Here is a 24697-nt window from a genome sequence, read left to right on the forward strand (position 1 = left end):
AATCAATACTTTTAAGCTTCCTTCCTGGCTGATGTGCCTTCCAGTCCACAGTTTCTTTGCATCCACATCACAGTCTATCTGATTGGATCCACCAGAGGGTGGCTGTGGCCTGGTGACAGGTGAAGTCACATTAGTCCCAGCCTCCTGTGGCCTCTCCACTTAAGAGGCAACCTCTTCTCTGCATTGGGACAGGGAACTCAGCTCTGGTGGGTGAGCCAGGCTCTGGAAGATTGTAAGTGTTGGTGGTATGAGCACTCTGGCTTCTCCTTCTCACTGAACCAAGCCTGAAAGCTGACTCATTGCATCTGATTTGTTTGTCTGCATGTTTTAGTTTGCCGAATTACTCCCTTACAATGGCAGAGAGGTCACATGGATCCAGCAACTCCCCAGGAGGCCAAGAAAAGAGCAGGAGAGAGATCCTGAGGTCCACCAAGAGGGCATGGGCTCGCCTAGATCAGCAGCTGCCACCTGGCTCTGAGGAGGAAAGCCAGGGTCTCACCATCCCCCTGCTGGGTGAGAACAGGCCCTCAGGGCTATATGAAAACATCCTGCTGTGGGTGGTAAGGGATGTGGGCACTTGGCTGGGGGCAAATGATTTGGAACAAATGCTTGGCTTTGAAGATACCAGTGTTCCTGGTGGGACGCCAGAAGCATCTATGAAACGGGCACTTCTGACTTTCCCCACAGACATTTAAAACACACACCTTCTTGATGGAAATAGACCAACTTTTTCCTTTCTACTCTGAGGTCTTCTCATCCCAAGTCCCCCATGGACTTGGAGTCCATGCCAGAGACATGAGGCTTCCTTCAGAACACCAAACATTTTATTGAAAGGCTCTTATATGCCGGGTCTTGCACGAAGCATCCCTAATAATTTTAATAGTTTAAAGAGTAATAAGTAGGAAAACACTTCTCCCTCCACAGTGATGTTGCTGTTTGATGGCTTTTCTTCCTTGCCCACCACTTCATTCATTCGACCTCTCTGGAATCCCTAAATTTAAAAATAAGCATCTTCCATGCCCACCTGGCACCTTGTGAGTGGGTAAGTCAGGTACTTCACAGTTTGGTGGGACAAAGTCAAAGAAAATCAGCCCAGAGTAGCCTGTAGCCGACCAGAAAGGAAAGAAATATTTACCGAGAAATGCTGCTTTTCTACCCTCTCCTTTTTGCCTGTTAACTATTTGTTAAGCCAGTGACAAAGATCCACCTTAAAAGGCCCGTGGCTTTTTAACACAGGGTGCCTTTGGCAATCCTGAGACTGTAGTGCCCTATATCCCTGGAATGAATGCAAATTTGGTTTAGAACCTGGCAGAGAACTCCTTGCAAATCAACATCACTGGCTAGCCTCCTCAGGTAAACGTGATTCAATAAGGAGAGGGTCCATGGTGATCTATATCTGACAGGAGAAAGACAAAAGTCTGGTATGCTTAATCACCCTTCATGTTCACACCAGGTAATTTAAAAATTATTCTAACATCTCTTGCACTTTGGTGATTTGTTTTTCTTCCTTTTCGCTTTTCCTTTTCCTTTGCCTGCCTGCCTTCCTTCCTTCCTTCCTTCCTTCTTTCCTTCCTTCCTTCTTTCCTTCTTTCCTTCTTTCCTTTCCTTTCCTTTCCTTTCCTTTCCTTTCCTTCTTTCTTATCTCTTCAAATCAGTCATTTGGCAAGTTTATATACTTTGTTCTCAGGAAAGGCTGATTATGGAAAGCAGGAAGTTTTGCCTTGGGAAAATGAATGAATATGCTTATAGAAACTTGTGATTGAGTATGTAGGAAATAGAGCTATGGGTGGTGGCTGGGTAACAGGTAGCATTATTTTACCTGGTGTGCTTTGATTGCTCTGTTCCTTTCTCTTCTGTAGAAGATACCAAACAAGCAAGTATTCAGCAGTGGCTGGACTCTGGATTCTTGTAAGTGTTTCTTCGTGCCCTTACACATTTCTCTTCCAAAGATCCTTGCAAACAATGTGGGTAGCTCTGCTGGGGCAAGGTGTGACAGGTAGGGATTTTCATTTTAACTGGGTGCATGAAGGATGGCTCCATTGTTATAAAAGTTATATATCAATTTTAAAGTACACAATAGAATACTGTTCCAGTTCCTGGCTGTTGATTGGTTTTAAAAAGCCCTCCCATAATAAAGCCTAGCTCTGCATTTACTCTCATCTGTTTAATTAAATTGCAATTTAGTATAATTGAGTTGTACACATAGTTTGACTCGCAATATTTTTGTTTCTTTATAGGGTCTCTGTAAATGAAAACTTTCAGCAAGACATCGGCCACACTGGTAAGACAAGAGAACCAGAAGCAGTTAAGCTTTGTGGACCTGAGTAGATTTATTAAAATGTCTGTGTGAATAAATCTTCTTAAAATGAGATTATTGGAGCTTACTAGAAATGGAACAGATCTCAAAAACCACCCAGCTCAATTGCTTTGTTTGATATATAAATCTGAGGCTCAGAAAGGATAGGGGGTTACCCAGCAGCAGCAGGTTGGGGGCTGCAAACCAGGACTCTTGCCACATCATTAGCTCAGACTCTACCAGAATACTCACTGGGTCCTATGAAGACATTTTGTAAGGATATAATTATGGAAATGCAATTGCTTTAACTTTTCCTCATGCTGTATTGTACTTCTATGTTTAAATCTAGTTTCTTTCTCTTCTTCAGTCTCAAAGTTATATCCTCTCTTTCTAATGATGCACTTGTTCTCAAAAAGAACAATATTGAATTCTACAGCAAACAGTGCAAGTATGTATTTCTGTTGCAGAACATATATCACACCTGTTACATTGACATGTGATAAGAACATTATAAAAAGAAAACAAAATTAATTGCAGATCTCACAGTTTCCATATTCTCTAAATGAAATAATGTATTTCATAGAAATACAATCATAAAATATACTCACCGACTGACTGTTAGTCTGTGGAGCATGCGTTGCTTGATCTCAGGGTTGGGAGTTTGAACTCCATGTTGGGTGTGGAGATTACTTAAAAATAAAATCTTAAAAAAATAAATAAAAGGCACTCACATTTTAAGTGCTGCTCAGATAGGAATATAAAACAAGTCCTGGCAATTATAAATGAAAGGCAACACTGACTACAAGATACTTTCTGATTTCATAGATGTTAAAATGTGAAAAAAAAGTGTGTTTTAAAATTGGCAAAATGCCATAAATAATGTATGTAAAAAATGACATAAATTAGGAGTTTAATGATTAGAGGGGAAAACTATTAGTTTAATGGTTACTTACTTGACTGGTTTTCATTATTTCACTTCCTCCACTGACATCTTCAATTAAGATTGACCATTGGTTACAAACCAGTTTAAATTTGGGACTTTTTTACCTAATAAAAACAAAATAATACAGTAACAACAGCTAGGTATAACATTGAAATTTCCTCCTTTTCCAAGCCGCTTTGGACTTGGAAGTTCCATGATCCCAAAATCTCTGAAGATGTTTGCCAATAAACCAAATTTAAGTATCTGTTTACAATAGTGCAGAATCAAGAAAAGGCAAGAACTTAAGAACTATAGCCAGCATGAGATGTCAGATGTCACTGATGTTTCATCTTGCCCGGGGTCATGGTGGGAGGCCTGGAACCCACTCTGGAGCTGCCAGTAACTGTTTTATTAAAAGCTTCACTGGGGCGCCTGGGTGGCTCAGTCGGTTGAGTGTCCGACTTCGGCTCAGGTCATGATCTCACAGTCTGTGAGTTCGAGCTCCGCATCGGGCTCTGTGCTGATGGCTCAGAGCCTGGAGCCTGCTTCCGGTTCTGTGTCTCCCTCTCTCTCTGCCCCTTCCCTGCTCATGCTCTGTCTCTCTCTGTCTCAAAAATAAATAAAAACATTAAGAAAAAAAAATTTTTTTTTAAAAGCTTCACTTCCTAGAAATTAAAGACAACCATGGTCTTTCCACCTCTGAATCAAGTCAATGAACTGTAAAGGCACATACAGGAGGTGCAGAGCTGGAGGAAAGAAGGGATAGCGATCAGAAACACACAGTTCCCATTTGCCAAGTCCTTTATCTTCAGTGAGGTTTTTAATAATAGTGGAAGGGCTTATTACAAGTTTAATTGAGCCTTCATTTTTACAAAGCCCTTTATGATCTATCATATTTTAAACTCAGTCACCTGTGTGGAAACAAGGCTGGTGTTCATCTGAGCTTTGCAGGTGAAGAGTTTGGGCCACAAGGTGATCATAGCTGGTTACAAGAGGGCAAAGGAGCATTAAGTCCAGCATTCTATCAGCCCTCCATGGGCTGGTTTAGCCATGATGAGACCAATAAACGTGGAGTTTAGGGAAGCCAAGCGTCATACTGAAAAATGTGGAAACTTGAACGGTATCAGAATCTGGTCATGTGAAGGTCGTGGTGAGGGTGGCAGGGAGAAAATCTGTGGCAAAGTGAAAAGAAACTGAAAGAAGAGAGGAGTAATCCCTACTAGAGGCAAAATCCCATAAAAACTCATGCAATCCTATGGCACCTGGGCGACTCGGTGGGTTAAGTGTCTGACTTCTGCTCAGGTCATGGTCTCCTGGTTCGTGAATACAAGTCTCACATTGAACTCTCTGCTGTCAGTGCAGAGCCTGCCTTGGGTCTTCTGTCTCCCTCTCTCTCTGCCTCTCCCCTGCGCGCTCTCTCTCTCTCTCAAAAATAGATAAACCATTAAAAATAAATAAATAAAAAATAAATAGGTAGATAGATAGATGATAGATAGGTAGATTATAGATAGATAGAGAGATAGATAGATAGATAAAAAGCCCTCATGCAATCCTAGTATGATGCAGAGTGGTGCATTAGTTCCTGGGGCAGCTCTAACCAATTACCACACACCTGGCAGCCTCCAACAGAAATTTATTGTCTCAAAGTTCTAAAGGCTGAAGTCTGAAATCAAGGTGTGTCAGCCAAGGTCATTCTCTTTCTAAAGGTTCAAGAGAGGAATCCTCCCTTGCCCCTTCCTAACTTTAGGTGACTCCCAGAAATCCTTGACATTTCTTGGCTTGTGGTGACATCCTTTCCATTCTCTGCCTCCATATCCACATGGCCACTTTTCCCTGTGGGTCTTCTTTTCTCTTTTTTTAAGGACATTAGTCATTGCACTTAGGACCCACCCTAATCCAGTATGACCTCATCTTTACTAATTGTATCTACAAAAACCCTATTTCCAAATAAAGAACACATTCTAAAATGAGAGATCAGATACAGAAATTAAATTCAACTCACTACAAGTAGAGTTTATTTTAAGGCTGTTTCCTTCATTGGTCACCCCTAAGGCTTTTATACTTTGAAGTAGGAATAAGATTCAAGTGCCTGCTCATCTTATAGGTGACCCAGTGACTCCCAGAGAAGTCAGGTGGGCCTCTAGGTCTCAAACTGAGCCCCAAATAAAATGGGACAGGGGATGGCATAAGGCTTCAGTGGACCTATTGCTGAATTCCTTCTGAATTTTGAGATGACCAAGGTGGGGTGTTGTCCTCTTATGGTGACTCTTGGGCTTTCCTGCTGCTCTGTGTCTACCCAAAGTCTCATTTTTATTAAACTGGAATCTGACTGGCCCATTTCACATCGTGTTGAACACCATTACACCAGGTAAAGCCATTAGCCCTTGGCACTTCCGTCTCTTTATCAGTAGAACCAGGAGGGGAAAGAAATGAAAACATGTGAAGGCCACACAGCTAGGTACTTTACATAAGCCATCTCATTTTCCCCAACCATCTTCCGAGGTAAATATTACCATTACTAACTTTTGCAAGAAAGAAAATGAGACTCAGAAAGGTTAAGTAACTTGCCCAAGGTAGCCCAGTCAGTAGACAGGAGGGTCAAGATTTGAATTTGGATCTGTCTGACTCTGTAGCCATGTTGCCTCTCCAGAGGACTGGTTCGATTTACTGTTACTATATGTGCGATGCATGGAAACCCCTGGGAGGAAAGCCCTGCATCAATGTCCTTGCCAGAAAAATCAAAGTGTGAGCATCATGGCTAATGTCGCTGACATTTACTTCTCTCTCCAGGTCTTCTGGCTCTTGTGCATCAGCCTTCAGAGCCACAACACAGTCCTCCAGAATTTAAAAGTCTTAGAGTAAAACTAATTTTTGAAGTCAAGCGAGTATCTATGGAAATGTAAAATAACCATATCTGTATCTTAAAGTAAAAAAGACACATCAAATAATTCCTCTGGAAAGCCACATGAAGATAGGCTGGTTGCTTGCCTCCCAAGTCTCATTAAAGTACTTCACGAAGAATGCTCTCTCACTGTCTGCCCTGTCTTCTGACAAATATTTGGGCATTTTAGCTAAGGGGTCTGGCAGTCTTCTTTTTAAGTATCTCCAGAGCATTGTCTGCTCAAGGCACATGGATAACTTACAGGGAACACCCTTATGGAAATCCCTCAATTTTTTTTTGTCTTTTTTCTGTCTGAGAACCTCCACCGATGGTGAAGATCAACCCCTCTTCGTGGTCACCAACTGCACACACAAACACAAGTTTGATTCTCAGTTTGCCCTCAGTGAGGATCCATGGGCCTGCCTTCTTATAGCTACAAACCCAATAGGACATTCAGAACCTCTTTGGGGTCAGTTGGGGTGCTAAAGAAACATGGTTATGAGTGTTAAGGTCTCTCTTGTCAGGTTTCTGACTCATTCTTAATCCCAGATTCCATATTAAAACTGTGTATAAGAAAGCCTGGGGAGGGGCGCCTGGGTGGCGCAGTCGGTTAAGCATCCGACTTCAGCCAGGTCACGATCTCGCGGTCCGTGAGTTCGAGCTCCACGTCAGGCTCTGGGCTGATGGCTCAGAGCCTGGAGCCTGTTTCCGATTCTGTGTCTCCCTCTCTCTCTGACCCTCCCCCGTTCATGCTCTGTCTCTCTCTGTCCCCAAAATAAATAAACGTTGAAAAAAAAAAATTAAAAAAAAGAAAGCCTGGGGAGAGGAGCTAGTTTCTGGTAAATCCATTCCCACCACTGAAGAACAAATTAGACATCAGCACCGTCGCCCTGTTAGAGTGCATTGGCGTTATCCTGTGGGGACAGACACCTACACCGATGCGTGTGCCACATTATATAATGTACACTTGTTTACCAACACAGCCAAGAATAACTGCGAGGGAAAAAAAAAAAAGAAAAAAAACCAGAACCAACTCCTACAGCAAAGAAACAGTTTTTGTCAAAGATCTGCTTGGAACCATCGATTACTTGATGGGTGGTTAATTCATTTGTCCTTTTAATATTTAGATACTTCTCCAATCCCCAGAGAAATCTTTGAAGCATAAACTTACACCTTTCCGGAAGGAACTCATTAAATAAGAACTTACAGAATCAAATTCTAAAGCCTGTGGTCTATAAGATGAAGTCAATGTAAATCCAGTTAAACATAATAGATACTCCCTAATGCTTATCAAACAAAAGCACTTAGAGCAAAGAACTGAGCTAGGGGAGAATGCAAAGATGTAGAATGCATGTCTCCTGCTCTTACTTGTATCACTCTGACTTCCCAGGACCATTGCAATCTGAATACAACCTGGGCCAGCTTTTCACAAGACCCTCTCGTCTCAGCCCCTCTCATTGCCATCCTAATTCTTGATCTTTCTTCATCTAATTCCTCCTGTCCTAAAATCGTCCTGTTCTGTTCTCCTCTTGCCCTTCTTTTGAGGCCTGATTCAGGTCCCATATTCTCTATAAGGCCCTTCCTGACATCTGCACTCAAAGACCCAATTTTTTGTCTGAACACCGGTCACATCCACGAAGGGTTCTGCCCATATGGCACTTGGTGCTGCCTCAAATTATTAGGGAGAGGACTCACTGACAAAATTGTAAATCCCACTGAGGTAGGAATTATCTCTAACACATCTGATTTCCCCAAAGCTAGTCAACAAAAGATCTTAGTAAAACTGGTCCATAATGAAGCTGATGTGAGTCATATTGGGAAATTTTCAAGGAAGAGAGACTTGGGCTAGTCAAAGAGCAATACGTTTTAGAAGAAAACAAAGAGGCAAAGGAAGACAATGCCACTTGGTTCAAGGAGCTTGAACAAAGGCACAGAATGAAAAGAAAACCAAATGTGTGCAGGAAAACATAGAAAAGGTGGTCAGATTAGAGAAATGGTTTCATGCTGGGGAGCAAAGGTGGAAATTTTTTCTGGTAAAAAAGGTGTTGTCAGGTTATAAATGCCTTAAAATCCAGAAAGAAGGAATCACACTTGATGTGTTAAGATCATCTCAGGTTCCAAAGGAGAGGTAATTGTAATTGGGGTCTGTATTGAGTAGGATTTGGGGACCATATCTTTGGTCATGAATAGTTAGTGATGGCTGCCACAGGTGCAGTGCTGGGGAATTGAAGTCCACGTGTTACAAACGTGCTATCTCTACACTAGTGAGTTATGCATGATTTCTGAGAAGAGAAATGACAAATTCCAGTGTTTATCCTGCCCACTTTGGGAAGACGCTGTTGTGAACTCATGAACTCGGGTGATGTCGTGAGGGTGTGGGCTGTGTGTCAGCAGTGGAATGGAGAGGGGGAGTCAACTGCATCCAGAGAAGAAGCAGATATGTGGGTGAGGAAGAGCAAAGCATTACAGTTGGCTTTAAGGTTTTTGAGCATGAATGTCAGGGAGAAAGAAGAACCTTTTATTTTGTAAGCATATAGACTGCGATTATTTGCAAACTGAGACAACTCAACCCCGCTGACTGCCTCTACCAAGTGTCTTGGGCATGCAGGAGTTAAACACACAGAAAGCTGCAGAATGCTATTATTTTAGAGCCCTGTGAAAATGTAATTTGATTAGTCTATTGGACGATATTCCAAAGAACCAAATGTCTTCCATGAATCAGTCAGAAATGCTTAGGAAAACCAAAATAAAAAATGCTTTCTAAGCCAATAAAGGTGCTAATTAGTGCCTTCTGCATATCTCACTACATCTTCTCCAGTAATACATTTTGCAGGGTTAAGTGCATGTCTGCTGCTTCAGATGGCAGAAGTCCACCTAACAGTAGGGAGGGTGGCTGGAGACTCAAGTATCTAAAAGGGAATCAGAACCGGCGTTTAACCCATGCAATGGGATGTATTGAGTAGAGCAGAGAACTCTTTTTCTTGCTTGAATTCTCTTCCAAATCAACCCTTATAAAACCTAGGGAGAGTAGGACCTTACTTTTTCTTTCTTTCTTCATCCACCGTTGATTTTAAAGAGTAGAGTCTGGTTTTTAAAAAACCTAATAAGGGTATCCTAGAAGGAAAAATAAATTGGAGAAAATATCAAGACCAAGCAACTGGAGAAGAAAGAAGGACTTAAGGAGATCGTAGTCAGTAGGGATTTACGTGGTAGATACAGACACATCTATAAGTGTTTCATTTTCTGCTGGGGCAGCCTCAAGCGTGGTGCCTACAGAAGCTTGAGGAAATGCAGGGTAACAGGAATTTGTCCCATTATGGCATTCCCTAGGTGTCAAATTCTTGATGTGGTCCGAGGTAGCTGACTCCGTGCTTCCGGGAGCTGGGCAGGTAACTGCTAATGAACCAAGCAAGCAGGGCAGAGAGAGACTGCGGAGAATCGCAGAACACGTGGGCTCCAACAGATCTCTCCCTGAAGAGATCTGGGATTGATACTGCTGTGTCTTCTGAGTTTTAAGGAAATTCTAGGAATCTCGGTGCAGGGGAGAACTGGGCTACCAGCTTGTGCCTCTCGGTTCAGGTTCCTCATTGAATATAGGCAAAGGGAACAAGAACCCTGACAAGCCCAGGAAGTTTATCTTGCAAATTAGCAAACTGGAAAACAACAGCAACAACTATACTTGAACTAAAACCAAAAAGACCCTCCAATAGGCAAGGAATAATAGTTTCTTACTGTCCCATTAGTCTCTCAACTGCCTGGTTCCAAATGCTTGAGAGGTATGGAGTAGATTTATATTGTTCACCCCATATGACTTGTGTGGCTGAGTTACATTTGTTTTGTAGGGCAGACATTCATTGTAGCCATACTCTCACTACCTTTCAAAATTGTAGTTGTGTATTCTGAGCTTAGTTAAGAACTCACTGTTTACTCACACCTCAGTGATATGCCTTGAGTCCTTATCCTTCCAAGACTATATGTTCCTTTTCCATCCAGCAGGGTCACTGAGCCCTTGTAACAACAGATGAAAACTATAAGTGTTATTTCCATATATCAAATTTGGCATTCAGAGGCAAGTTCGTGGATACCTTGAGAACTGTTTCTAGTCTCCTCCCCAGACAAGAACTCTGGCTCCACACTGAAGAGCCCTTTATTATTTTCAGGCTCTTTTTTCATATGTTTCAATCATATAGGTTTGTTGTTGTTGTTTTTAATTTCTCCCACATGCATTATATTTTCTTATGGTGAAAAACTTCACTTTCTTATGGAAGTGCTGAGTGGCAACATTTCCAGTATGTTACGTGTCACACGTTCGTACTCGGGAAAGCACCCGGGAGAGCCACCGTGAGAGGAAATGAGAAGGTTGGTAAACTTCTGGAAGCACCAGCCCGAGTTCTGAATGTTGCCCGGGCAGCCAGCAGCCACAGCATTACATCATCACTCCTGCTTACCATAACCACAACGCATCTTAAACGGGCCTCCGCCTCCCAATATCAGCTCTTCTATTCTGCCCTCAACACCACTAACAAGGCAAATGGACCTTCCGCATCCTCTCTCTCCCATTAATTTGTTTGCTCAAAAATCTTCCCTGGTTTTCCAGGTAAACTCCTCTTTCTGCTTTTCAAATAAGTTACAGGACATTCTGCTGGCAGTGTGGTGTTTTGAAAAGCAACAATAGCAACAAATAAAAATAAGCTGTGATATCCTGCTGGCCACGGAAAATTTATTTAAACTCTCTGAGCCTCAATTTGGCTCTCTATTAAGGAGAGATTCATAATACCTATTTCCTTGATATGTTGTAAGAATTAAAAGAGGTGCTGCATGCAACATGCACACTGCCTCATTAATTTATTATTTAATGTTAAATAGTAACTGTTATTGCTATAATCAATAATAAAGGTAATGATAAATTCCTGGATCTTCTACTTTTGATTGTGTGATCACGGGCTCATTACTCAACTTCTGTGAGTCTGTTTCCTTATCTGAAAAATAAGGATAGATCCTAAATTTTAAGAGTGTTGTGAGGATTAAGAGATACAAATGCATGGAAGATGGTCAACAAATGCTGGGTCCTTCATATATTTTTTTTTGCCTGTCCCCACCCTTGCTCCTCGACCTTGTGGGCCATGAGAGAGTATTCCAAAATGGCCTATGATCCCTTCTGAATAGCCCTATCGCTGTGCTTTGCATTTGCTACAGACCCTCTTGGTGCATGGCAACACCTCTTTCCATCCATCAAATTTTACCCATTCTTAAAAATCCAAGATAGTATCTCCATGAAACCTTGGCAACTACTCCATTTGCCACTGACTTCCCTCTCGACCAAGCAAGTACATTTCTTCAAGTGGTCGTCACACAATTTAGCCATTCATTACATTCTGTCTTGTTCACTACAGAGATGCCTTGTACCTCATGCACATACAATCTCGGATATGGAAATCGATGCCATGTTAATTCGTCTGAGGACTAGAAAATCTCCTATGGGACAAAAGGAGATTAAGCTCATGTCCCCTTTTGTTTGTTGCAGTTTCTGTGCGTGAACAAGGGATGGTGTGCATGACCGTGACGGGCTACATGAGGTAGGTGTCAGTGTCACTCTGCTCCAGTATCTGACAGCCACAGTTTTCATAAATGAAAGGGAAGTGAGGAGCTTTCTTAACAATGCCATGGATCTTGGGATTTTGTCACTGGTTTAGCCACAGCACCTGGAACACTTTCACTAGCCTTGAGAGAAATAGAGGTTCTTTAAATGTCATAAGGCAGTGAGCACAATAAACGAACAAATGCTGGCTTGGAGGGAGGATTTAATTAAAATATATGCATAAAACACATTTGACTGTAATACGAGTGTTCAGAAGGACCTGTTCATGAAATAGTTGCATCCGTATTCTCACACTGTCAATGTTAGTCATCACGATGCTATTTGCTGGGCAATAATACAGTTGACCTTTGAACAACACGGCTTTGAACTGTGTGGGTCCACCTATATGCAGACTTTTTTTTTAATTCAAGTATTATTAGCATACAGTGCTGGTTTCAGGTGTACAACATAAGGATTCAACAATTCCATACATTTCTCAGTGCTTGTCATGATAAGTGTACTGTTAATTCTATTTCCCCCATCCCAGCACCCACCTCCACTTTGGCAACCACCAACTTGTTCCCTGTATTAAAGAGTGTGTTGGGTTTTTTTTTTAATTTGTCCTCATTAAATTAAATTTCTTTTAATTTTAAAAATTTTTCTTTGTTTATTTGTTTTGTTTCTTAAATTACACACATGAATGAAATCATGTGGTATTTGTCTTTCTTTGGCTGATTTCACCATGCAGATTTTTTTAAAGTACAATACAGTACTGTAAATGTGTTTTGCTTTTGATTTTCTTAATAACATTTTTTTTCTGTAGGCTACTTTATTGTAAGAACACAATATATTATATATAACATATAAAATATGTAATTGACTATTATCAGTAAGGCTTTCGGTGAACAGTAGGCTATAAGTAATTCTGTTTTAAGGGAGTTAAAAGTTATATGTGGCGAGGCACCTGGGTGGCTGGGTCAGTTAAGTGTCCGACTCTTGATATCAGCTCAGGTCGTGATCTTACTGACATGAGATCAAACCTGAGTGTGCTGAGCATGGAGCCTGTTCTGGATTCTTTTTCTCCACCTCTCTCTGCCCCTCCCCTATTCCCTCTCTCTCTCTCTCTCTCAAAACACAAAGCCAAACAAACAAAAACCAAACAAACACAAAAACACAACAGAGAAATAAACGTTAAAAAAACACCAAAAGTTATTTGTGGAGTTTTGATTGTGTGGGAGGTCAGCACCCTTAACCCTCACGTTGTTCAGGGGTTAACTGTACATAAAATTTCCAATGGTAAGTAGAAAGCAGTAAGATTCTCTTAATATGAGAATAGAGACTAGGTCTCAAAGCAGTGCTCAACAGTGGCAGCAGCATGACCTCAGAACTTAATAGAATTGCAAATTTTCAAGCCCAATCCCAGACATTCTGAATCAGAAAATCTCAAGGTGGGGTTCAGAAATCTGTGTTTTTGCAAGCCCTTCAGGGGATTCTGAGAAATACCCTCGTGTAGGTATCCTATGCCAGTGGTATAGAAAGTGAGCTTTTTGACTTTGAGAACTCTGCTTCCTTGCCTCAGCCACCCTTGCGTGTTTCAAGATAATTCCAACTAGTTGAAAACCAAATACTCAATACTGTATCCCTCTGACTCCTACCAATTCACAATTTTTCTATTTGGTCATAGTTTTTCCTTCTTAGCAGATTATTTTTGCTGCTTATAGAGTCATAGAGCCACAAAGGACCCCAGAAATCTCTCAGACAACTTTCTCATTTTGTTGAAGAGGAAAATGAAAGCCAAGGTCAGTGACTCACTCCTGCTCTCATGGCTTGATCAGAACTGTGACTATACATGGATTCTCCTGGATCCAAGGCCAGGGCAGTTTCTGGGTGGCTTTGCTGAGCATTATAAAGGAAAGTAATGCTTACAGACCCCAAATGAAACAGAAATATGGCAGGCTTAATACAAACTGAGGTGAGGCAATAAATGAAAGGATATCTTTTGCCTCTCTCCAGGGCTCCCAGCAAGTTCAACCATCTGTTAAAATCAGGGTCTTTATTATTCAGAAACATACACGTTCTCAGCCTTAATTGCTTCTCTTGCTCTCTTCTCAGAGAAGCAATTGAACAAAGAGGCAAAGGACAAAATCTGGGCAAGGACTAAGGAAAATTCAGGATAACTTGGTCTTCTAGGGAAAGTGAGATCTACGTTGTATTCTTTGATAAATTCCCATTTTGTGCCAATTGGCTGTTACAACTGAGGCTCAATGAATCAGTGGTACATCAGAACAATATAAAACTGAACTATATTATAACAGGGGCTCATTCTGTTTGGAAGTGCTTTCAAATGACTTGCAACGCAGGCCCATTTAGCTAGAGTGTCATTGGTTTTTGTGGTGGGGGAGGAGCCAGTTACTGTTGCATATGGGTGGCCACAGGAGACAGCATTTAGAGATTGTTAACCATGCACTATGGAACCCGTCACCGTTATGGGAATTAATAGGGAGTCACTTCAGTAACCGCTCACCGTACCTCTTTCATCACATAATTTTAACTTCTTTGGAAAGTTGGTGCCTAGCCGAGCTGTGTTCCTGATAGGTTCCCCAATGATTTGCCATCTGTCAAAAGTGAGACATTCTGTCACCTTTATAATGAGCACTAGCGGGCACCTAACACTTAAATTCTCACACCTTCTGTAACACAACGCTCTTGGAAACAGGAGCACCTTCTCCACTGCATGCTCTCTCTTCTCCAAAGGTGCAGCCATTAGGGATTATTAGAAATGAGGAGGAAATGCAAATGTTTGCTCTGGAAGGGAAAGATTCACAATGATCTCCCAGGGGACTATCTAAAGCAACACATCTCATCATTGGTATTTCCCCCCACTGTAGATCTCTGCATCCGTTTTCAGAAACTCCCACCCTTTCTAGAGGGACCAGTTTCAACTCTTGCCATTCTACTGCAAGTATACCACAAAGGTATGTGATTTCCAGGCACTTTTCATCCAGAGAAATCATTCTGTACAACTGTGGATTTCATGAAATTATAAATAGGCATTTGAGAAATAACCTGTTGAATGAATGGATGAGAGAATGAATAAAGGATTTCACAACTCTGATTCACAAGAACGGTGCAAAAGAGGCAGGGAGATCAAGCTAAGTATCTGCCAATGGGGAAATGGTCCAACAAACTAATGGCCCACCCATTTTATAGAATTCTATACAGTGATAAAAGGAATAGGCAGAAAGAACTATATATACTAACTTAGAATGATCTTCAAGTCATATTTTTGAGGGGAAAAAGTAAGATGCAGAAAGATATGCAGTAGGGTATGCTACTATTTATAGATCAAACAAGTGAAAACTATAAAGCATATATGTAATATAGAAAAATATATGGAAGTGTACAGATAAATTTAGTAGGAGGGGAGTCAGGATTTGTGGGGATAATGGCCAAGGGGAAAGAAACCTTTATGTGTAATATAATGTTTTGACAATGTGAATGTATTTTATGTATTTCTTACATAATTAAATGTAAACAAGAAGATTTAATGATATTAAAAATGTTTAGTGACAAATCAAGCAATCAATACATTCTGAGACATGAGATTGTGAGCCTTTAGAAGGCAGAACTATGTCTTTGTTCCTTTTTGCACCTTGGGTGCCTAGCAGAGGGCCTAGAACATGACACATGTTCAATAAATATTTGTGTAAATGGGCAGGATAAATATTTGTACTATGAGGACAATAGGATAACGGACTAAATCTTTCATACACGAGTTAGATTTCTCCCAAGAATTTTTTTTCTCCCTCAAAACATTTTTATTTGGGGGTGTCAAGTGATTGGTATCCCCAGTTCTTCAGTTCTTTCCAATGATTAAGATATCTGAGCTGAACCATTTAAGCCCCACAGTAAGAGTTTTTGGCTTATCTTTTCTTCCTTGATCGAATCAGGAGGCAAAGCCCCAGATCTCTATGTCACATAAGAAAGTGTAAACGTGATGTTGAGTAATGTGTGGTAAGTGGGCCTGCCCAGCGAGACTACAGGTGGCTGTTGTTAAATGTGTGAATGGCTAAATACATGAATTGTAATTAACCCAATTTAAATGATGAAGTCATGAAAGTAAATCATCCAAACTATCTCAAATAAGCTCCTTGGTGTTGCATGTAAAGCAGAGGCAAACAGAAACCTGAAACAAAAGAACCAGGCAAACCTAGGAAAACCTCCTCAAAAGTTCTGCTTCCCATGTAATCCATGAGTTTTTTAAAAAAGGTCAATAGCGCAGTTACCAAGGAGAAGGTCAGTGATTGGGAAGTGGTTAGTATACATAAATATAATTTCCAGAGAACTGAAGTTTATAATTTTAAGTGCCAAAGCTGAGTAAAATGATTTGAAGAAAGCACTTCTTATTTCTCACCCAAGTCCCCCCCCCCACACACACACATACACACACACACACACACACACACACACACAAATACAGAATATATTTTAATCCGCCTTAGGGACTACAAATTATTATTTGTAAAGATCAGTCCTTGGAGTCTGCATTTAATGACACCCTCAGCAGATTTGTGTAGCTGAGGATGCCCTCAGACTGATTCTCGTTAAAAACATTCTTTTTTGAGTTCTGCTGTTCACAGTTTTGTTTTTGTTTTTTCTGTTTCACATCGCCATGAACTACCATTTCTTTGTGGTTATCAGTGCATCGCTTCTGGTTTCTGTCCCACAGCCTTCCTGCTGTCTCTAACTTAACATTTGCTTACTATGAAGTAGACAGATAAATAAACTCATTGGTCTTGCATAGAAAGTACAGCCAAGCAGTCCCTGAATGGGGTTGATGGACTATCCTTTAAGTAAGTATATGTGAGTTCTCGTAAATGCACCATCTATTTGCCTATTTAGATTCCTCTTCCATTCAATTTCTAGAAGATTGGGTGGGTGAGGTGACTAGAAAAAAAAATGGGTCTTGTTAAATGAACTGTTACTGGATAAAGATATTCATATTTTTACCACAGCATTCCTGAATGGCTGGAATTTTGGGAAAAAGATCCAGTGGAGATTCTCTTGGATCTGGGGTTTGGTGCAGATGAGCCAGACATCTGCACTCAAATCCCAGCCAGATTTCTGGATTGTGGCTCAGCAGCCAGAGGAATCAACAACCAGGTTTTTCTTGAAGCTCAGAAGCAGCGAATGGACATTGAGAACCCGGACTTGTATGGTAAGTGGGGACTGCGGGGTTTCTGAATCTCAGCAATGGGGGTGGTGGCCAGGTGAGCCACAGTATTAGCAGAGACCATATGGGATATATGTGTAGTGACAGTCACCCCTGTTTTGCAGTGGCTTAGAGCAGAAACGTTTACATGTTGATCACTCTACGCTACGCGTCTGCTGTGGCTTCATGTGCATGTTTGGGGGGAAGATCTGTTGCATATTGTCTTCATATGTAGTCTTGGCCCCATCACCTGGAAGTCACTGGTTGCAATGACAGAGAAAAGGTGGAAATGGAGAATCATACTTGACTCTTACCTCTTTCTGCTCAGAATTTACTCATTGATTTCATTGTCCAAAATCAGTTACATGGCCACACTTAACTCCAAAGGGGTGAGAATGTGCAGTCCTACCATATGTCCAGAAGAAAAAATGCAATACCAGTGGAAAGCCCTAATATATGCCATAGCCACTTACCGGGGAGGCAGAGAAACCACGAAGCTTATCACAAGTCGCAAGGTGAAACCTTAATTTCCTCATCTATAAGGCTTAGAATGTTACTTATTCTACCATGAGCCATGAGCGGTAGGTATTAAGCTGTCAGATCTCCAGATTTGAGGATTAACTATACCTAAACCTCTTAGTTATCATACATGCTTCTATTTTTCCCCAGCTGGTGGTCAATGGAATTTTCTCTAGGATGTTACTAGGACGCTCTTGGAATGTGTGCTCAAATAATTTGGGGGAAAGATGCCTTGCAGTTAAACAGGTTTATTTACTTCAGGATTTGTTTAGTATGGTGAAGTGCACTCTCAGTCTCCCAGAGAGGATGCAGTGCAGATTTTTCAAAATCATTTAAATATCAAACCCCTCTTGGAGGAGCGTTGAAGAACATCTCCTCCATGGGATAGAGTTTGCAGAATTCTAGACTGGAGAAAATGCCAAAATGCTGTTTCTGAAATAAGTTCTTTAAATAAATTCATGAAAGTCAAGTGAGATAAAGTGGTTTTCTCAAACAAATATCTTAGATTTTTCATTTTAGTCTCTGTTTCCCCCATTTTCATGTGGGTAAAATGGGTCTCAAAATTTCAGCAATGCAGTTTTTTAAAAAGAGGATGTATCCCCGAAGATGTTGTTAAGAGATGTTTCTTTACATTTTGGAAGAAATTAGTATCATTCTTTGCTGTCTCCTTCTCCAAGCCCAGGGAGATGCAAGTTCTTTGATCAATTCTTTATTTGGAGACAATAACTCTTATCAGTATTTGAGGAGTGTTTGACTTGAGCTGTAAAGTAAACATTTTATAGATGAAATTGACACACAGATTATAAAAGACCCGGGAACTGGCCCCTGCTCCTGTGACTGTGCCCACTCTTATTTCCACCACTCAAAACTGTGCTAATAACACACTGTAGCCATTCTCACTCAACACTTACCACTTTTGATTCAAGAAAGCCGAGAAGGTTGAATGTAAAATAAGCAATAATAAAATTAGTTGGTTGGTCCAAAAACAAGGGAAAAGTATGTCTTATTCAACATCAATAAAAAAAGGCTCAAACGTGAAGGGATGAGAATCAATTGGTTCATTGTTCAATCTACCAAAGGCAAAACAAACAAACAAACAAACAAACCACAAAACACCCACTCATCCAACACCGTAAGACTCTGTTCTCTGAATTGACTTACCCAGTTAAATGGATAGATTCCTAGTCTAAGTATAAAAATCTGCTGTAGGATGGATGGATGACAATCATAAAAATAGAATTATGATTCAGTCATACCCTTGGGCTCACAAAGAAAGATTTTGTTTCAGTTAAAGCTGAATTTAGAGGAAAAATGTAATCAGAATGCTTCTGAAAATATCCAGAACCCAAGATTCCTTTAGATCTTGAAAGAATATCATAATCCTCTACGAAAAGCCCATCACATTTTTTAAAGTAGAAGTATCAGTAGTCAATGTCTTTGCCTTTCAAGTAGAGGGAGCAGGTAGATGCAAGGATGTGCTCACGGAAGAGTCGGTAGTCCTGAGGGTGCAAGCAACAGAACAGAGGAGAGTATCCTTACTCACCAACATGGCCTTTGACCTTTGCTGAGCTATGCAACCCTGCATGTTATCGCTGGGGTTGAGAAAAGGTTGTGTAATAAAAACAAAATGTTCTGTTTCCATCTTTTTGGTTTTATGATCTGGAGATACCAAAACTATTCTTCACCGTTTTCTTTCAAAGTGACAATGTGTCCCCAAATTGCCCTATCCGCACTAGGTCTCTTCCACATGCTAATTAAGTCAATAATTGCACATTGCCTACATGTACCACCCAGAAGGACTTACAAGTTGAGGAGCTGGTTCATTTGAAGAGACAAATGGATTTTCACATTAATGACTATCTTCCCTCGGACAACTGAGGACGATATATTGCCTTCCAGAGTCTTACATATTTATAACTCTAACTACTGTATAGCATTGTGCTTTCACAACAGATGTGGGAGATGCATAAGATGGGTATTATTACGCTCATTCTCCTGATGAAGAAACTGTTTACTATGTGCTTGGCACGGACTAAGCACCATATTTCTATTAATTCATCTACTCTGACATCGCACACCCAATGATTGGTTGAACTGGGATTTGGATCCAGGCCTTCTGAGTCCATATTCCATGATCTTTGCACTCTGTAGGTGACAGGACAGGTGGAGATGATGGAGGTGATGATTATGGTATCTGCCACCTAAAGCTACGGAAGAATACTCAAGTTCACCTCACATGAAAGAGCTAGCTTCACTCTTTAACCTTTAGTTTAATATACAATATTAAGATTGATCCTTGCCTATAGTTTTTATGGATTTACACATAAAAACTACAGGCATATATGAGTGTATATAGCTATGCATATTTAACTAAATATAAAAACTATTAGCTTTCCCCAAGACACAGTGGCATCTTCTCATGTTGAGGAATCACCACCATAATAACCAGTGGCACATAGTGAGAAAAACTTAAGTTTCAAGAGTTTAAGTCCTTCCCATCTTAAAAATCACATGTGTTACCAACCTGTTCAGTTTTTACTACATTCATGCAGCCTCATTGAAAAGACGCAGTCTAAAAATTGTGTGTTTCTTGTATCGTTCAGGTCGTTTCCGACAACTAGAGATCCTGGACCATGTAGCCAATGCCTTCTCATCTTTGCTGAATGATGTTAACATCCTGCAGAATAAAGCTGAAGAGAAATATGGAGGGAGAAGTGTGCAAGGAACCTCAGTGAGTGAGGCCCAAGAACATCGAAGAAGAACGGGTGGACTTTTTAGGAGAGCTTCAAAGCAGAGTATTGCGAAGGACTGCAGCTCAGAAGTGTCAGAGTCATTGAAGATAAGGGGCAAATTTTCCATTGCCTCTGCAAAATCAGGAGAATATGGAGCAGAATTAGCAGCTGTGACAAACAACCATGACCAAAGTCATTTGTGTCCTTCAGCAGAACACTCGTCTCTCCAAGCCTGTGATGACTTGGTACCTTGTCATTCTCCCCAAGCTCTTCTGGGCAAGCAATGGCCTCACCCATCCACGCTGGCCAAGAGGGCTCCTCCTTCCTATATGTCTGAGCGGTCAGTCAAGGACAGAACTCAGAAGGTGAACTCGATCCAAGCTAACAAGCTCAAGAGCTTCTCTCGTCTTGCAGGCAAAGTACCAGACTCCTTTGAAATGGAAGAGGTCAGTGTTGTACCTACACACTCAACTTCTAAGGGAAGTAACCATTCCCAAGGCATCTTCTGCTTTCTACCCTCAGTTAACCCCTTCACCTTTCAACCCCTCAGCTTTATATCTTATTGTTCCAAATTCCTGTTTTTAGTCTAAAACATTTAAGGTCATTCTAGCATGCTTCCATCCACTCTAACTTTCCTTGTTTCACCAATGGTCTTTCAGAGCCAGTTCAGCTACTTCCCACTCAGTGAAACTTGCCCACACGTCCACTCTGTATTCTCACAGCCTTGGCAGGGAGAGCTTGTATGGCAGAGACTGTACATGTGTTTCAATGACATCTCCCCTGCTAGTCTGTCAGCTCCTTGACCACCAGGTTTTGTCCACAAGGAGATGTATCTTGGAAATATGTCCCCCGTGATGCCTAATGCAAGGCCTTGGACAAAGAAGTAGGGACCCGGGTTTGGTTTTGATTTTGCAGGACTAGTATTTTATTTGTTTGTTTGCTTTGGAGTTTATCGATATTCACATAACTTGACCTCCATTTCATACATATTTATTCACAACTCTGTCTACCAAGAACTTTTAGCACCAACTTCATTCCTATGCCACTACACCTTTCTGGGGCTGGCCCCCCTTCTTCTGGTGACCACGCAGCTATCAGCATCAGTCTCAGTCTATGCCACCATGAGTCAACTCAGGAAAAGTATGAATGCATTTGATAGTTATCTCACTGTTGGATTCTCCCGGGACTGCACCGCAGCACAGAGCCTCTTGGCATGGGTCCTGTGGCTTGGCTGAAGTTCACACATCAGTGCCTGCTTGCTTTCATCCTTTTCACCACATCTTATGCAGGCTGATCACCCTATATTTTGTTCTTAAAACACAGGAGTGAAACATGTGATGGGGAAAAGATTATACTTTTACAGACTCTTTCCTCACTTGTTGCTTCTTCACACTGCTTATTTGGTTTCCTCCCCACATCATTTATTTCCCATCTATCCAGGGTCAGAGCCCTGTAACTCCTCAAACTTCTCTTTCTTGACTGGGAGAAGGGCTAAGGAATGTCAGTAAACAAAAGATTTTTTTGTCCTATATGTGCATGTATGTATATCTTCACATATTTCACAGTCTGCTCCTTCATCTTCCCCTTCACTCACTCATGCTAATTTTCACCCTCGTTTAGATGACACCCTTACATGCACTTCTCAGTCTTTTAAAAAAATATACACACGTTTTCACACATTTCTCTATTCTTTAATATTATGACAAAGGAAGAGCAAAATTTTTTCCCTTTCATCATGTAAATCATCCAGAAGTGGGGCAGAATATTTATATGCAAATCCCAAGGTGGGACCACCTTTCTTAGAAGCCCTCTACAAGCCAGGCGCTCTGATAGTCTCTGGGGTGCAGAACCTGCCAGCAAGGGAACCTCAGTGCAATGGCAGGGGTGGGCACAGTAACACGCAGGGAGAGTGACAGCTCTACCGGTAAACTTTCCTATCACTCTAGACATGTTTGGGACATCTAGGGAGCAGAAAGATAGGTTCTTTTTTTTTTTTTTTAGTGTTCATTTATTTTTGAGACAGAGACAGAGACAGAGTGCGAGCGGGGGAGGGGCAGAGAGAGGGAGACACAGAATCCAAAGCAGGCTCCAGGCTCCGAGCTCTCAGCACAGAGCCCGACGCAGGGCTCAAACTCACAAACTGTGAGATCATGACCTGAGCTGAAGTTGGATGCTTAACTAAGCCATCCAGGCGCCCCAAGAAGATAGGTTCTTAAACAGCCAAGGGGCTGAGAGGATCAAGAAACTTGCAGGAGGTAAGACTTACCCATAACCTTAAAAGAAGAAGAGGAATTAGGTGAATATGCCTATTGGTAGCCCTCCCTATCCCACAAAGATATGAAAATTGCCTCAAAATATGTAGCTGTTGATGATCCTAATATCTATGCATATATGTTTATGTGTATACATGTCTTATGTCAAAAATTATTTCAAGAACCTTAAAATATTAAAAAATAAGAACCTTAAAATATTAGTCTGAATGTAAACCAATAGCCTGCAGATAAATAAAAATTATAAATGGAGAGGGGCGCCTGGGTGGCTCAGTCACTTAAACGGCCAACTTTGGCTCAGGTCATGATCTCACGGTTTGTGAGTTCAAGCCCGCATCAGGCTCTGTTACTGACAGCTCAGAGCCTGGAGCCTGCTTCCGATTCTGTGTCTCCCTCTCTCTCTGCCCCTCCCCTGCTCATGCTCTGTCTCTCTGTTTCTCAATAATAAATAAATGTTAAAAAAATTTTTTTTAATTATAAATGGAGGAAAACAGGAGACCTTTGATCTAGTGCCCTGATTTGAAGATAAACTGAGGTAGCACTAAGAAAAATTTTCTTTTGTTTCAATCTTGCAAAGATTACTTAATCACCAGACTACTACTTACAGTAATATAAAGAATATCAAGAAAATCTGCAGTCCATTTGTCAGTCTGCTATATTTCTTAGGATCCAAACAAGAAATTTCACCATCCCCAGCCTATTGGGATGCCTCACAGACTCTAGTGTCCCTTTATGAAATTTTTTTATGCTTCAAGCTTGATTGATTTAGAGGAAAATAAGGTCCATTGGAAACCATCTATATGTGAGAGGACAGGGAGAGATAATATTACATTCAGGATAAAAAAGATTCAGAACAGAGTGTCAGTTCTTACATGGTACACTTTCAAATATTCTTCAATAGCAATTATTCAAGGCAAAGCTCTCTGGTGGTATGTATGGAGGTGGGAAGACACTCAGGCCCCAAAATAAAATAATACAAGTTCATATGTTTTGTGTGTTTGTTTGTTTTTATTTTTTTAATGTTTATTTATCTTTGAGAGAGAGAGAGAGAGGGAAAGAGAAAGAGACAGAGCATGAGTGGGGAGGGGCAGAGAGAGACAGACACAGGATCCGAAGCAGGCTCCAGGCTCTGAGCTGTCAGCAAAGAGCCTGAGGAGGGGCTTGAATTCATGAACCACAAGATCATGACTTGAGCTGACGTCGTTCCCTTAACCAACTGGGCCACCCAGGCGCCCCTGTTTCTTTGTTTTTTAAATAAATTTATTTTTATTTTATTTTTTTAAGGATGTTTATTTATTTTGAGAGAGACAGAGAACAAGTGTAAGTGGGAGAGGGGCAGAGAGAGAAGTAAGACAGAATCCCAATCAGGCTCCTCACTGTGAGTGTGAAAGGCCAATCCCATGAACCGTGAGATCATAATCTGAGCTGAAAGCAAGAGTCAGACACTCAACTAACTGAGCCACCCAGGTACCCCAAGCTCATATGTTTTTAGGCACATACTAGGGACTCAATAAATATTTGTGAATGATTAAATTAACATCAAAAATATTTGATAATATTAATTTAGTCTGGGTGGCATCCATAGAAAAACAGAATACTCTCTTGAACTTTATAACCAACTTTGTCCCTGGTCTTTCTTTAATATTTGCCCAGGTTTGTGTGTGTGACAGGCTATATGTGTATCCAAGGCATAGAGCCCCCAAAATGATATAAAGGAAATTCACTACTTGAATTTTGTTTTTCTAAAATGTATACCTAAAATATTATGTCCTCATCACAGTCTGGGAGAAAAATATTTGTTTCACTCAATACCAATGGATGAGTAAATGAAGCTTGGGTACGTTGCATCTTAAACAGGAACTAATGCCAGATTTAATAGTCATTTTTTAATGGCAAATTTAAGAATCCAATTATAAGAAATGAAAAATATGTGTGAAATTGGCAGATTTTCATGGCATTTAAAACATGAGCCAATATACTTAAATATCTAGCTATCATAATTTCAACTGTGATTGGCCAAAATTACCTCCTGATCAATCTATGATGCTCCCCTAAAGTCCTACTTACAGGCTGAATTTGACAATATTTGGCTCACTTTTCAAAACTATGATTCCAAGCAAATTGTGCATCAATTTTTTTAGTGCAGAAATCAACATATTTTTTGTTTAATTTTACCTAGTAAAACTGAGTCTGTTCCTTTCTTTTTAAATTCCCAAACATATTAAGAGAATTTAATCCTAATGAAGCATCTGCAATTGTAAAGTCAAGGTAGGATGCTTCTTTATAG

General features: G+C 40.8%; 1 protein-coding gene across 1 annotated transcript in view; it reads left to right on the forward strand.

The window, feature by feature from the left end:
* Window positions 1–339: 339 nt before the first annotated feature.
* The window catches only part of ITPRID1 (ITPR interacting domain containing 1), a 75051-nt gene continuing 50693 nt past the window's right edge, over window positions 340–24697 (forward strand). Inside the window, exons 1-7 of the mRNA XM_043589205.1 lie at window positions 340–513; window positions 1860–1908; window positions 2238–2281; window positions 11624–11675; window positions 14566–14652; window positions 16693–16895; window positions 20012–20586. Of these exons, the coding sequence (XP_043445140.1) occupies window positions 354–513; window positions 1860–1908; window positions 2238–2281; window positions 11624–11675; window positions 14566–14652; window positions 16693–16895; window positions 20012–20586 (1170 nt within the window). The 5' untranslated portion in view covers window positions 340–353. The remainder of the gene's footprint in view (window positions 514–1859; window positions 1909–2237; window positions 2282–11623; window positions 11676–14565; window positions 14653–16692; window positions 16896–20011; window positions 20587–24697) is intronic.

The sequence above is a fragment of the Prionailurus bengalensis genome, chromosome A2, assembly GCF_016509475.1.
Source record: "Prionailurus bengalensis isolate Pbe53 chromosome A2, Fcat_Pben_1.1_paternal_pri, whole genome shotgun sequence".
NCBI lineage: Eukaryota > Metazoa > Chordata > Mammalia > Carnivora > Felidae > Prionailurus > Prionailurus bengalensis.